The sequence below is a fragment of the Carassius auratus genome, chromosome 29, assembly GCF_003368295.1.
Source record: "Carassius auratus strain Wakin chromosome 29, ASM336829v1, whole genome shotgun sequence".
NCBI lineage: Eukaryota > Metazoa > Chordata > Actinopteri > Cypriniformes > Cyprinidae > Carassius > Carassius auratus.
This window is the reverse complement of record NC_039271.1, coordinates 20,304,954-20,318,851: the sequence shown is the minus strand read 5'-3', so window position 1 is coordinate 20,318,851 and position 13,898 is coordinate 20,304,954. Positions and strand designations below refer to the sequence as shown.

The following is a 13,898-nucleotide window of genomic DNA, read 5'->3' as shown; positions in this document are numbered from 1 at the left end:
TTACCTGCGAACCTCTTTCCACACTGATCACATTTGAACGGCTTCTCTCCGGTGTGAACGTTCATGTGATACATGAGGCCCACCTTGTTTGTGAAGACCTTCCCACACGTTTTGCAGGTGAAACGACTCTTTCCAGTGTGACTGATCATGTGGGAGTCAAGAGCGGTTTTATATGTGAAACTCTTTCCACACTGAGTGCAGAGGTAAGGCTTCTCTCCAGTGTGAAGTCTCATGTGGTTTTTAAGACTTCGTTTTTCAGTGAAACTTCTTCCACACTGTTGGCATACCAAACAGTTCTCTCCCAAATGAATCTTCAAGTGGTTATTGAGGCTTGCTTTACAAATGAAACTCTTTCCACACTGATCACATTTGAACGGCTTCTCTCCGGTGTGAACGTTCATGTGATACATGAGGCCCACCTTGTTTGTGAAGACCTTCCCACATGTTTTGCAGGTGAAACGGCTCTTTCCAGTGTGACTTATCATGTGCGACTCGAGAGTTTTTTTATACATGAAACTCTTTCCACACTGATTGCAAAAGTAAGGCTTTTCTCCAGTGTGAACTCTCATGTGGACTCTAAGATGTGATTTGTGAGCAAAACGTCTTCTGCATTGTTGACATACAAAGCAGTTCTCTTCCAAATGAATCTTCAAGTGGTTATTAAGGGTTATTTTATGAAGAAATCTCTTTCCACACTGACCACATTCAAACGGCTTCTCTCCAATGTGAACGTTCATGTGTGACTTCAGGTCTACTTCTGTTGTGAAGCTCTTTTCACATTGTTGGCATGCAAAAGGCTGCGGTCCTATGTGAACTTTCATGTGATTTAGAAGGGTTTGTTTTAGATTGAAACTCTTTCCACACTCTTGGCAGGTAAAATGTATCTCTCCGGTGTGAGTTCTCATGTGTACTTTCAGGCTTGCAGTTTGAACATAACTCTTTCCACATCGTTGGCAGGTGTAAGGATCCTCTTCATTGTGGATTCTCATGTGGACTAGAAGGCTTTGATATTCACTGAATCTCTTTCCACACTGTTGGCAGGTGAAACCCCTCTCTTCATTGTGGATTCCCATATGCGCTCTAAGGCTTTCATCTTCACTGAAACCCTGTCCACAATATTGGCAGGTGTAAGGATTCTCTCCATTGTGGATTCCCATGTGGATTCTTAGGCTTTCAGGGTGAATGAAATTCATCCCACACTCAAAACAGGCGAAATAACCCTTAGTTTGTTTTTCTTCTGAGGAAGTCTTTTCAGTCTGTGGGCACCTAAAAGAGTTCCCTTCAGTTTTGAAATGATTCTTATTTGGAGCTTTCTCTTCTATTTGATTCAGCACTTCAGGTTCCTCTTTCAGCAGCATCATGCCTAAGGCAAAAAGACAAATAAAGGTTTAGCCCAGTTTAATCACAAAGCCACAGACATCAAAACATTTGTATACATTTAAAGAATTAAAATCAACATGGATAATCAAAACTAAAATATGTACAATAGACACCGTAGTTAGTAGATTCAATAATCAAAGTGTTTATTGTAATGTGTACAGAAAGGTAAAAAAAAAAAACGTTTTGTACAATGAAATTCTTTCTTTGCTGTCCACAATAAATACCAAAACAAGTGCAAAAACTATGTAAAGAATTAAAATATAAAAAATAAGAAACATACACACACACTAATATAGAAATATATAAAAAATGAATAAAGACTAGAAATTATTTATATTTAAATATATAGACTATGTAAATATAGAAATATAAACTAGGCATGTGCAAGTGTTAAAGAAAATGTGTTGTCCTGATCTAGGAACACTCTTCATGAACTGCAAGCCGTTCGGTTCACCACGTGAGTTTCACTCGTTCATTCTGGTGAGTGTTTACATTCCTCCACAAGCGCACGCAAGTCTGGCTTTACAGAAACTCTCTGATCAGATCACAGACACAGAACAACAGCACCCGGACTCTGTTTTAATCATTCTGTGGTACTTTAATAAAGCCAATCTCTCATGCGAACTGCCAAAATACAGACAGCATATTACATGTCCCACCAGAGACAGTAATATATTGTATCACTGTTACACCACAATAAAGGATGCATTTCACTCTGTTCCACGAGCAGCTTTGGGACGTTCTGATCACCTTCTGATTCATCTTATACCGTCCTACAGGCAGAAACTAAAATCAGCTAAACCTGTATCAAGGACTGTAAAAAGATGGACTAATGAAGCAGAGCAGGATTTACAATGTTGTTTTGACCTCACTGATTGGAGTGTTTTTGAAGCTGCTACCACCGATCTGGATGAACTCACAGAGACCGTAACATCCTATATTAGTTTCTGTGAGGATATATGCATTCCTTCCAGGACTTATTTAACATTCAACAATGATAAGCCATGGTTTACAGTAAAACTCAGACATCTTCGTCAGGCCAAAGAGGATGCCTACAGAAATGGGGACAGAGTCTTGTACAATCAGGCCAGGAACACACTGAACAAAGAGATCAGAGCGGCTAAAAAGACCTACGCTAAAAAGTTGGAAGACCAGTATACTTCCAATGACTCAACTTCAGTTTGGAGAGGTCTAAGAGCCATCACAAACTACAAGACACCATCCCCTTGCACTGAGGCTAATCAACGGCTTGCTAACGACCTGAATGAGTTTTATTGCAGATTTGAAACCCCCAACACCCATTCTGACCATCTCCCTACACATCCATTAACACCTCCTGCAATCCCCCGTTCCACACCTACTGCTCTTCAAATCTGTGAAGATGATGTGCGCCAGGTCTTCAAGAAGAACAAAAGAAGAAAAGCACCAGGCCCAGATGGTGTTACACCAGCCTGTCTGAAAATCTGTGCTGACCAGCTGGCCCCCATCTTTTCACAGATCTTCAACAGATCCCTGGAGTTGTGTGAAGTGCCTTCCTGCTTCAAACGCTCCACCATCATCCCCATCCCTAAGAAACCCAAGATAACAGGACTGGGAAGTCGTGGCCTAATGGTTAGAGGGTTGGACTCCCAATCGAAGGGTTGTGAGTTCTAGTCTCGGGCCGGATGGAATTGTGGGTGGGGGGAGTGCATGAACAGTTCTCTCTCCACCTTCAATACCATGACTTAGGTGCCCTTGAGCAAGGCATCGAACCCCCAACTGCTCCCCGGGCGCCGCAGCATAAATGATGCACACTGCTTCGGGTGTGTGTGTGTGTGTGTTCACTGCTCTGTGTGTGTGCATTTCAGATGGGTTAAATTCTGACAATTTCTGAGTATGGGTCACCATACTTGGCTGAATGTCACTTCACTCCACTTCACTTCACTCAACCTCTACAGACCTGTGGCTCTAACGTCTGTCGTCATGAAGTCGTTTGAAAAACTGGTTCTGGCTTATCTGAAGGACATCACTGGACCCTTACTGGACCCCCTCCAGTTTTCAGAGCAGGTCCGTGGATGATGCAATCAACTTAGGATTGCACTTCATCCTGCAACATCTGGACAAAACAGGGACTTATGTGAGGATCCTGTTTGTGGACTTTAGTTCGGCATTCAACACCATCATCCCAACAGCCCTCCAGACCAAACTGACCCAGCTCTCTGTTCCTAGCTCTATCTCTCGGTGGATCACCAGCTTTCTGACAGATAGGCAACAGTTAGTGAGACTGGGGAAATTCACATCAAACAGCTGCTCCACCAACACTGGCGCCCCTCAGGGATGTGTTCTCTCCCCTCTGCTCTTCTCCCTGTACACCAACGACTGCACCTCTAAAGACCCCTCTGTCAAGCTCCTAAAGTTTGCAGATGACACTACAGTCATCGGCCTCATCCAGGACGGTGATGAGTCTGCTTACAGACAAGAGGTTGAGCAGCTGGCTGTCTGGTGCAGTCTTAACAACCTGGAGCTGAACACGCTCAAAACAGTGGAGATGATCGTGGACTTTAGGAGAACCCCCCTGCACTTTCCCCACTCACCATCATGAACAACACTGTGACTGCAGTGGAGTCATTCAGATTCCTGGGAACCACCATCTCTCAGGACCTGAAGTGGGACAATCACATTGACTCCATTGTTAAAAAGGCCCAACAAAGGTTGTATTTCCTTCACCAGCTGAGGAAGTTTAACTTGCCACAGGAGCTGCTGAAACAGCTCTACTCAGAGTCTGTACTGTGCACTTCAATAACTGTCTGGTTTTGAAATGAGCCAACCTTTGATACCAGCTACAAGATCTTTTGTGAGAGGATCATCCGCCATAGAATAATTGTAAACCAAGAGGTGCTGACAATGATGCAGCTAAGAAGGATCTTTTTAAACCTTGTGAAAAAACATGAAGATCTTGATGCTTCAAATTACAGGTAAATTAAAATCTAAAAGTTTTTTAATACACAACTTTGGAAAGAATGTTTAATTTTTTTTTCTCCGAAATTTAATTTATAATAATGATAATCATAATCATTATATAAAATGTTAAAGCTGATACACAGTGTATTTTAACTCTGTTTTTTATACTTTGTTTTCCCTGTAAATATATCTTTATTTATACCATTGTGATAATCTTTCATTGTATCTTGTTCAAGGCAGGATAAATTGAAGAGATTTATTGGAAACCAAAGGTGGAGAATGTTTAGTTATTGGATTTATTGGAAACCAAAAGGTGGAGGATGTTTAGTTATTGGATTTATTGGAAACCAAAGGTGGAGGATGTTTAGTTATTGGATTTATTGGAAACCAAAGGTGGAGGATGTTTAGTTATTGGATTTATTGGAAACCAAAGGTGGAGGATGTTTAGTTATTGGATTTATTGGAAACCAAAGGTGGAGGATGTTTAGTTATTGGATTTATTGGAAACCAAAGGTGGAGGATGTTTAGTTATTGGATTTATTGGAAACCAAAGGTGGAGGATGTTTAGTTATTGGATTTATTGGAAACCAAAGGTGGAGAATGTTTAGTTATTGGATTTATTGGAAACCAAAGGTGGAGAATGTTTAGTTATTGGATTTATTGGAAACCAAAGGTGGAGAATGTTTAGTTGACAAAGTTCCGGCAGATGGAGCTATTCTCTTCGATGGCATGGCAGTCATTCAAGCCATTCAGTCCGTACCAAGTACCTTTGGAGAGCTTGCTGAGACAATACTGCAGTACATGGTCAAGCTTGCTCTGAAGCACAACTGTTCTCGGATAGACTTTGTGATTGATCAGTATCCAGAAATAAGCAAACATGGGGACTTGTGACTTGGACTCGAGTCGCTATTTTTATGACTTGAATGACTTGAGTGTTAAATCACACCATGTTTTCAGTTTAAATATAAAATATATAAATTATTTTTTTTTTAAAGTTGATTACTCAGCTGGAGCGCAGGCTGAGAATAGCGTCGTGACTGGATCAGGACACTATCATCAGTCATGTCTTCTCTACCTTACACACACCACGCCCACTTAAATCAGACATCACATCACATCAACATGTCAGCCTGACAGCCAAAAAAACGTGTTCCAAAAAACGCTAGGGCTGGGCTAAGGGGGCTTAAGCCCCGAATATTTTGTTACCTTGTCTTTCTCATAGAGCAAAACAATGAATCAGAAAAACAAATGTGAATAAGACTACAGCTGCCGCGATTACCTAATCATGAGAAGTGCATATTACAGTTATATAATTTTATATATATATATATATATATATATATATATATATATATACACACACACACACACACACACACACACAGTGGGGATCGAAATTTGGGCACCCTTTCACTGCAGAATCTGTGAAAATGCGAGTAATTTTCAAAAAATAAGAGAGATCATACTAAATGCATGTTATATTTTATTTAGTACTGTCCTGAGTAAGATATTGTACATAAAATATATTAACATTTAGTCCACAAGACAAAAAAAAATGCTGAAATTATTAAAATAAAACAAGATGCATTAAGAGCTGGGGGGTGAAAACTTTTGAACACAATGAAGATGGCCAAATTTGTCTTATTTTGTTGAAATATAATTTTTTCCATTTAGTTCTGCCCTTCGTAAGCAACAGAAGATACTTATATGTTTCCCGGTACACAAATTAAGTACAATTTACCTTGATCTTCAAATTCTGAAAGTTTTCACCCCCCCCGCTCTTAATGCATCTTGTTTCCTTCTGGAGCATCAGTGAATGTTTGAATCTTTTTTAATAGTTGTGTTTGAGTCCCTCAAATGTCCTCAGTGTGAAAAGATGTATCTCAAAATCATAAAGTCACTGCTGGAAAGGGTTCAAATATGTAAAGATGTTGGAAAACTGAAGAATCTGCAGGAGCTTAAAGATGTTTCTGAAGAACGCTGCTCAGTTTAACTGTTCAGAACAAACAAGGGACTCATGCACAACCATCACAAAACAGAAAGACAGTCGAGGATCATCAGGTGACCACACACAGTACTAAGAACCAAGGGTTCCCAAACTTTTGAGTAGGGTTATTTTAATAATTTCAGCATTTTTTTTGTCTTGTGGACTAAATGTTAAAATGTTTTATGTACAATATCTTACTCAGGACAGTACTAAATAAAATATAACATGCATTTAGTATGATCTCTCTTATTTTTTTAAAATTACTCACATTTTCACAGATTCTGCAAAGGGTGCCCAAACTTTCGATTAATGTAACAAAGTTTAATGTTGTATGTAAACTGTGTTTGAGAGAGAGAGAGGTGTTCAGAGAGGAGTCTGTTGGATGTTTAGCTGTTATTTGTTTTATGGACTCAATGTTGAAAATGTAAAACATTTCAAACACTGTTGGCAGAAGTGGAAAATAAATAATTTTATGAAGTTACAATTTTGTTTGATTCCATGATGTATTTTACTGAACATGAGTATTTACAATGCAAATCCAAATTATTTTAATTTACTGACAGTTACTTATATCTTGTCTTTTAACTTTATTAAGATCTGATTCTGCAGGTAAAATAACAATATTAAGATGACTTGACTTGACTTTCCCAAGAAAAAAATACTTGGGACTTACTTGAGACTTGCACATGTGTGACTTGGTCCCATCTCTGGAAATAAGTATTAAAAATCTAGAACGCTTACGTAGAGCTGGTGGTGGAACACAACTGGTGAAAATGTATGGCCGGGATCAGAAGTTTCTATCAGATGGAACAAACAAAGAGGCACTGGCAGAGTTCCTCTATGTTGTGTGGCAAGATGCTGACCTTACCGCTGTGGACAAGGACTTAAAGCTTGTACATAGCACATGGAGACCTGTGTCACTGCGTGATCGTAATACAGGGTTTACAGACTCTCAGTTCTGTTGAAGATGTGACACCAGGTTGTTTTTACATGCACAACATGCTGCACATGAACATCAAACTGTAGTTATCAAGAGCCCTGATACGGATGTGGCAGTAATTGCTTTAAGTCTGCAGCCAGATTTAACATGTAGGTGGTACTTTCTCACGGGGGTTGGCAACAAAACAAGGATCATTGATTTATCATTTTAAGGTGTCATCAGCTCTTGGTACCACTTACTGGGATCCATACCTTCTCAGGTTGTGACTCTACAAGTGCTTTTTATGGCAAAGGCAAAAGAAAGGCATTTTCTATTGCTTGTGAGAAAGAGGAATACCTGAATGCTTTTAGAAATCTGGGTAGTAGTTTTAAGCTGGACCAGTCTACCTTTGACATTCTTTGCAAATATGTGTGCCACCTGTATGGGCAGTCCTCTGCCGAAAATATGTGAACGATGCAAGATACAAAGCATTCTGCATGGCATCGTCTGCTTTGCCAGAACTATACATGCCCCCGACAAGTGACAACTGTGCAAATGCTTCCCAGGAAACAGAAGAAAGAGCTACATGGGATGATGGCTCTGATGATAGTGACAGGGATCATACTGAGGAGTAAAAATGTGCTGTGCATTATTTTAAGCTGCAATGAATCGGTTGTAGAATTGTTCATTTTTGTCATTATTCACAATTAAGGGGGGTGTGGTCGCATTTTGAATAATTTCAGCCAGCCTGGGCCAAAGTGTGCTGCTTCTTTATGTCTCTTTGTTTACACAGTACCCACTGAACATTTTGATGTATAATACATCACAGTTCTGATAAATTCACAATGTGTATGCTTCATTTTGCTTGGTGCCTATCCATGAATTTGAGGCTTATTTTGTACAAATTTGCCGTATTTTATGGTCTACGTTCACACTTAAGTATATAATGCACAAATATCTTTCTCAAATGTAAAAGTACATGTATTATGGTCAGTTTAAGATATATTTTGTGTTGCTAAAATGATTATAAAGTTATAAGCAAAACCAGCAGCATAAGATTTTCGTTTTTTTTTATTCACAATTATACAGATTTATGGATCGTGGCAAAAAACTGCAGGATATTTTGCGGAGAACTTTTAACATAAAGTCCAATATGGTGTTGTCTATGCAAAGATGCATTTAAAAAGTAGTGCCCAGGTGTGGGAACGAAAATCCCTTTCTAGCCACTTTTTTCTCGTTCACTTTATGGCCTAGTTGTCAAAATATCAATATTGATAAATATCGAAACTAAAATATCTGAGCGGTACCAATACTAATTTCTGTAAGTATGGATACAAGGAAACTAGCTGAGCGGTCACGTTCACTTCTCTCCAGAAGCAGGTTGACAAACAGCACACAGTGCCTGTCTCGTCTCATCCGTGCTGGTTAAACAGCTCAAGTGAACAGAAAGATGGCAAGTTTAAGTTTAGCACTCATATATTTCCACTCGTTGAACACTGACAGAGCATTTCAGAGTGATTTCTCATCAAGCGATCTGTGATATTTCTCAGTTCTTCTCAATGGATGCTCAGTGCACCTGTGGTTGACGTGTCATGAGCTTTAGTGTGAAGATGGACAACTCGCTGGCGCTTTCTCTCACACACGCACTGAGAGAGTCTTACATACATGCAGAATTGACGCGCTACATGTACGCTCTAAACAATATTCTTTGTTGTATTTTCCTTGTTTTCCTGTAAAAATAACGGAGTTCCTTAGTAGTGGGCAGAACTAATGCACAGAGGGCAATCTCATTTGCTGGTGCTCAGCTACTGAGCAAATCACTTTGACCGAATGCAGACAACCTGATTAATATTCATGAATCCATTACAGATGAGTCAGTCTTTTGTTCGTTATCTGCCTCGGCTCTGTGTTCATCTTCAGTTCTCTCTTCACATCAGTTCAGTCAGTGTACTGTTTGAGTAAACGAAATACTCCGGGATATTGATTTGTTTGAACTCAGAGGGAGTGTCAGCCACATTAAACAAGTTAACAGCTTTATTCATTTGTGGATTAATGTGTATTAGAGATGAGAACCGTTTAAAACGATTCAGTTTGATTTGGTGAACTGAATGATTCGTTCATGAACCGGAAATCCAGACTGCTTTGTTTTGAACTCTCTCTCACACAGACATGGAAGAGAAGACAATGCTGAATAAAGTCATAGTTTTTGCTATTTTTGGACCAAAATGTATTTTCGATGCTTCAGAATATTCTAACTGATCCTCTGATGTCACATGGACTACTTTGATGATGTTTTTCTTACCTTTCTGGACATGGACAGTAGACCGTACACACAGCTTCAATGGAGGGACTGAGAGCTCTCGGACTAAATCTAAAATATCTTAAACTGTGTTCTGAAGATAAACTGAGGTCTCACTGGTTAGGAACGACATGAGGGTGAGTTATTAATGACAATTTTTTTGGGGAACTAACCCTTTAACAGTGTACTGTAAAGTATTTAAAAAGCTGTGCCATTGTAATTTTTTTAACAGTATTTATATACATATATACAGTGCCTTGCGAAAGTATTCGGCCCCCTTGAACTTTGCAACCTTTTGCCACATTTCAGGCTTCAAACATAAAGATATGAAACTGTAATTTTTTGTGAAGAATCAACATCAAGTGGGACACAATCATGAAGTGGAACGAAATGTACTCGATATTTCAAACTTATTTAACAAATAAAAAACTGAAAAATTGGGCGTGCAAAATTATTTAGCCCCTTTACTTTCAGTGCAGGATACTCTCTCCAGAAGTTCAGTGAGGATCTCTGAATGATCCAATGTTGACCTAAATGACTAATGATGATAAATAGAATCCACCTGTGTGTAATTAAGTCTCCGTATAAATGCACCTGCACTGTGATAGTCTCAGAGGTCCGTCTAAAGCGCAGAGAGCATCATGAAGAACAAGGAACACACCAGGCAGGTCCGAGATACTGTTGTGGAGAAGTTTAAAGCCGGATTTGGATACAAAAAGATTTCCCAAGCTTTAAACATCCCAAGGAGCACTGTGCAAGCGATAATATTGAAATGGAAGGAGTATCAGACCACTGCAAATCTACCAAGACCTGGCCGTCCTTCTAAACTTTCAGCTCATACAAGGAGAAGACTGATCAGAGATGCAGCCAAGAGGCCCATGATCACTCTGGATGAACTGCAGAGATCTACAGCTGTGGTGGGAGACTCTGTCCATAGGACAACAATCAGTCGTATACTGCACAAATCTGGCCTTTATGGAAGAGTGGCAAGAAGAAAGACATTTCTTAAAGCTATCCATAAAAAGTGTCGTTTAAAGTTTGCCACAAGCCACCTGGGAGACACACCAAACATATGGAAGAAGGTGCTCTGGTCAGATGAAACCAAAATCGAACTTTTTGGCAACAATGCAAAACATTATGTTTGGCGTAAAAGCAACACAGCTCATCACCCTGAACACACCATCCTCACTGTCAAACATGGTGGTGGCAGCATCATAGTTTGGGCCTGCTTTTCTTCAGCAGGGACAGGGAAGATTGTTAAAATTGATGGGAAGATGGATGGAGCCAAATACAGGACCATTCTGGAAGAAAACCTGATGGAGTCTGCAAAAGACCTGAGACTGGGAAGGATATTTGTCTTCCAACAAGACAATGATCCAAAACATAAAGCAAAATCTACAATGGAATGGTTCACAAATAAACATATCCAGGTGTTAGAATGGCCAAATCAAAGTCCAGACCTGAATCCAATCGAGAATCTGTGGAAAGAACTGAAAACTGCTGTTCACAAATGCTCTCCATCCAACCTCACTGAGCTCCAGCTGTTTTGCAAGGAGGAATGGGCAAAAATTTCAGTCTCGATGTGCAAAACTGATAGAGACATACCCCAAACGACTTACAGCTGTAATCGCAGCAAAAGGTGGCGCTACAAAGTATTAACTTAAGGGGGCTGAATAATTTTGCACACCCAATTTTTCAGTTTTTTATTTGTTAAAAAGGTTTTAAATATCCAATAAATTTCGTTCCACTTCATGATTGTGTCCCACTTGTTGTTGATTCTTCACAAAAAATTACATCTTTATATCTTTTTATATCTTTATGTTTGAAGCCTGAAATGTGGCAAAAGGTCGCAAAGTTCAAGGGGGTTGAATACTTTTGCAAGGCATTGTGTATATATATCAGACTGGTGAGTAAACTAAATGATTTACTAGCCAATGGTGATTCAATTGCCAAGGTGGCTATAGACTTGTTATATTTATCTTTAAATAAAAAAATATACCCCCTTAATATTGTGGCAGGTTTTCTCCAAAGCTACTTACAAATGAGAACAATAGAAGCAGTCGGAATTAGCTTCCACTGTTATGCTGATGATACTCAACTATATATATCAACGAGACCAGATGAAACTTCCCAATTATCTAAACTAACAGAGTGTGTTAAAAATGTAAAAGATTGGATGACAAATAATTTTCTCCAATTAAATTCGGATAAGACAGAGATACGAATTATTGGACCAAAAAACACTACACAGAATCTAGACGAGATCACAATCTGCAACTAGACGGATGTACTGTTACTTCCTCTACAGTCAGAAATCTGGGTGTTATATTAGACAGCAATTTGTCTTTTGAAATCATATTTCCAATGTTACAAAAACTGCATTCTTCCATCTTAGAAACATTGCCAAGCTACGAAACATGTTATCTGTTTCTGATGCAGAAAAGCTAGTTCATGCATTCATGACCTCTAGACTGGACTATTGTAATGCACTTCTAGGTGGTTGTCCTGCTTCTTCAATAAACAAGCTACAGGTCGTCCAAAATGCAGCAGCTAGAGTCCTTACCAGGTCAAGAAAATATGATCATATTACCCCAATTTTACAGTCTCTGCACTGGCTACCTATTAAGTTCCGTATCAGTTACAAATTATCATTACTTACCTATAAGGCCCTAAATGGTTTAGCTCCAGCGTACCTAACTATCCTTCTACCACGCTACAACCCATCACGCACCCTAAGGTCACAAAACGCTGGACTTTTGGTCGTTCCTAGGATAGCGAAGTCCTCTAAAGGAGGTAGAGCTTTCTCACATTTGGCTCCCAAACTCTGGAATAGCCTTCCTGATAATGTTCGGGGTTCAGACACACTCTCTCTGTTTAAATTTAGATTAAAAACACATCTCTTTCACCAAGCATTCGAATAATGTATCTCTTAAATTGTGAGTGTAGTTGCATCTGATCAAATGTGCATTTTTATTCATTAGCTTGGGTTAAACTAATTTTACTTTGTTGGATCAGCAGCTATGCTAATGATGTCTCTATGTGTTTCTCTGTTTCTGCTGGATCTTCATCCCGTGGTAACTACTGTAGGATTTACACAAGCTCCAGTCTGGATCCAGAACACCTGAGAAGAGATGATGCTGACCCTCAGAGGACCTCAGATGATGCTAACCCTGAATCAACAAACAGAACTAACAATTATTGCTAAATGTGTGACTGAATCATATAATAACTTAATTAATAATATTGATAGTTCATCGTCTAGCTGACTACGTCTTGTATTATTATTTTTATTTTTTCTAAAATCCTGTCAAATGTGCACAAACTACTAGCTACTACTAAATATTGTAGAAACATAATTTTCTGTAAAGTTGCTTTGTAACGATTTATTTTGTAAAAAGCGCTATACAAATAAACTTGAATTGAATTGAAGCAGTCAGGTCAACAAGAGAACAACAACAGTATACAAGTGCCATGACAAGTCTCAGCTAGTCTAGTATAGAACACCGAGACAGGGTTTTTAATTTTTTTTTGCTATATAGATCCCCGGGTGAAAAACAAGTACACTTCCATTATGTGCTTAGTGCACTATTTTCACAAACTAATTTTGTTCTTAACATACTAAAAACGATCCTTTAATACTTATTAAGATCATCTAAGGAGAGCAGTCTCAGTACTATGACGCGATGTGACAGAGATGATGACGCTCACCTGCTGGAGTCTGTTCATCAATCCTGACCTCCTCTCTCTCCTCTTTAATCAACGACATCTGCAGTACAACAGTCACATTCATGAACACACACCCCACATCTGTGAGAGACGCTTAGCTCATCAGACGAACTTACACTCGATGAAGAACTGTTTCTTTGTGTCTGTTGTTCTCGAGCAGCGGATTCAAACAGTCACTCTGACGAGCTTCTGACTCCAAATTAGGGTTACAAAAGCAGACTGTTTGCTGTCACTACACGACAGAGAGAGAAATCATACACATCATAATAATAAAACAATTACTGTACGTGCAGAGTTTGTACCTACTACACGATAACTCGGTTAAAATCGATTTAACACTGAAAACACAAATCTTTCTACAGACGCAGGCCGATGACGTCACGCCACCGCGCCAAAATAAAAGTCGGCTTCTTCTTTTGAGCTTTAATTAAGTGAGAATAATACTATGCACTTCTATTGAATTGACTTTCTTTTATAAACGTTATGATATAGTCACATATGTTTCCCCTCAATGTCCTTCCGTTTTAACTCTTTAGTGACTGAATCAGATGAAATGTCTTGTTGAAGGAATAAGCAGTTTCTTGTTGACAGGGGCCTGTTCTTCGTACGTCGCTTATTACATCCGAGATCAAACGACATCAGCTGTG

At 39.2% G+C, this 13,898-nt stretch overlaps 1 protein-coding gene across 2 annotated transcripts in view; it reads right to left on the bottom strand.

Annotated features, from left to right (window-relative positions):
- Positions 1 to 13,898, bottom strand: part of LOC113048330 (gastrula zinc finger protein XlCGF57.1-like) — a 14,952-nt gene extending 1,054 nt beyond the window's left edge. Inside the window, exons 1-4 of one of the 2 annotated variants that reach the window (XM_026210105.1) lie at positions 13,554 to 13,898; positions 13,368 to 13,483; positions 13,234 to 13,291; positions 1 to 1,363 (exon numbers count right to left, since the gene is read on the bottom strand). The exon at positions 1 to 1,363 is cut by the window's left edge and continues 1,054 nt beyond it. In XM_026210105.1, coding sequence (XP_026065890.1) covers positions 1 to 1,363; positions 13,234 to 13,291 — 1,421 coding nt within the window. In that variant the 5' untranslated portion in view covers positions 13,368 to 13,483; positions 13,554 to 13,898. Of the gene's footprint in view, positions 1,364 to 13,233; positions 13,292 to 13,367 lie in introns of both variants that reach the window. The other variant, XM_026210104.1, reaches the window with a different exon arrangement.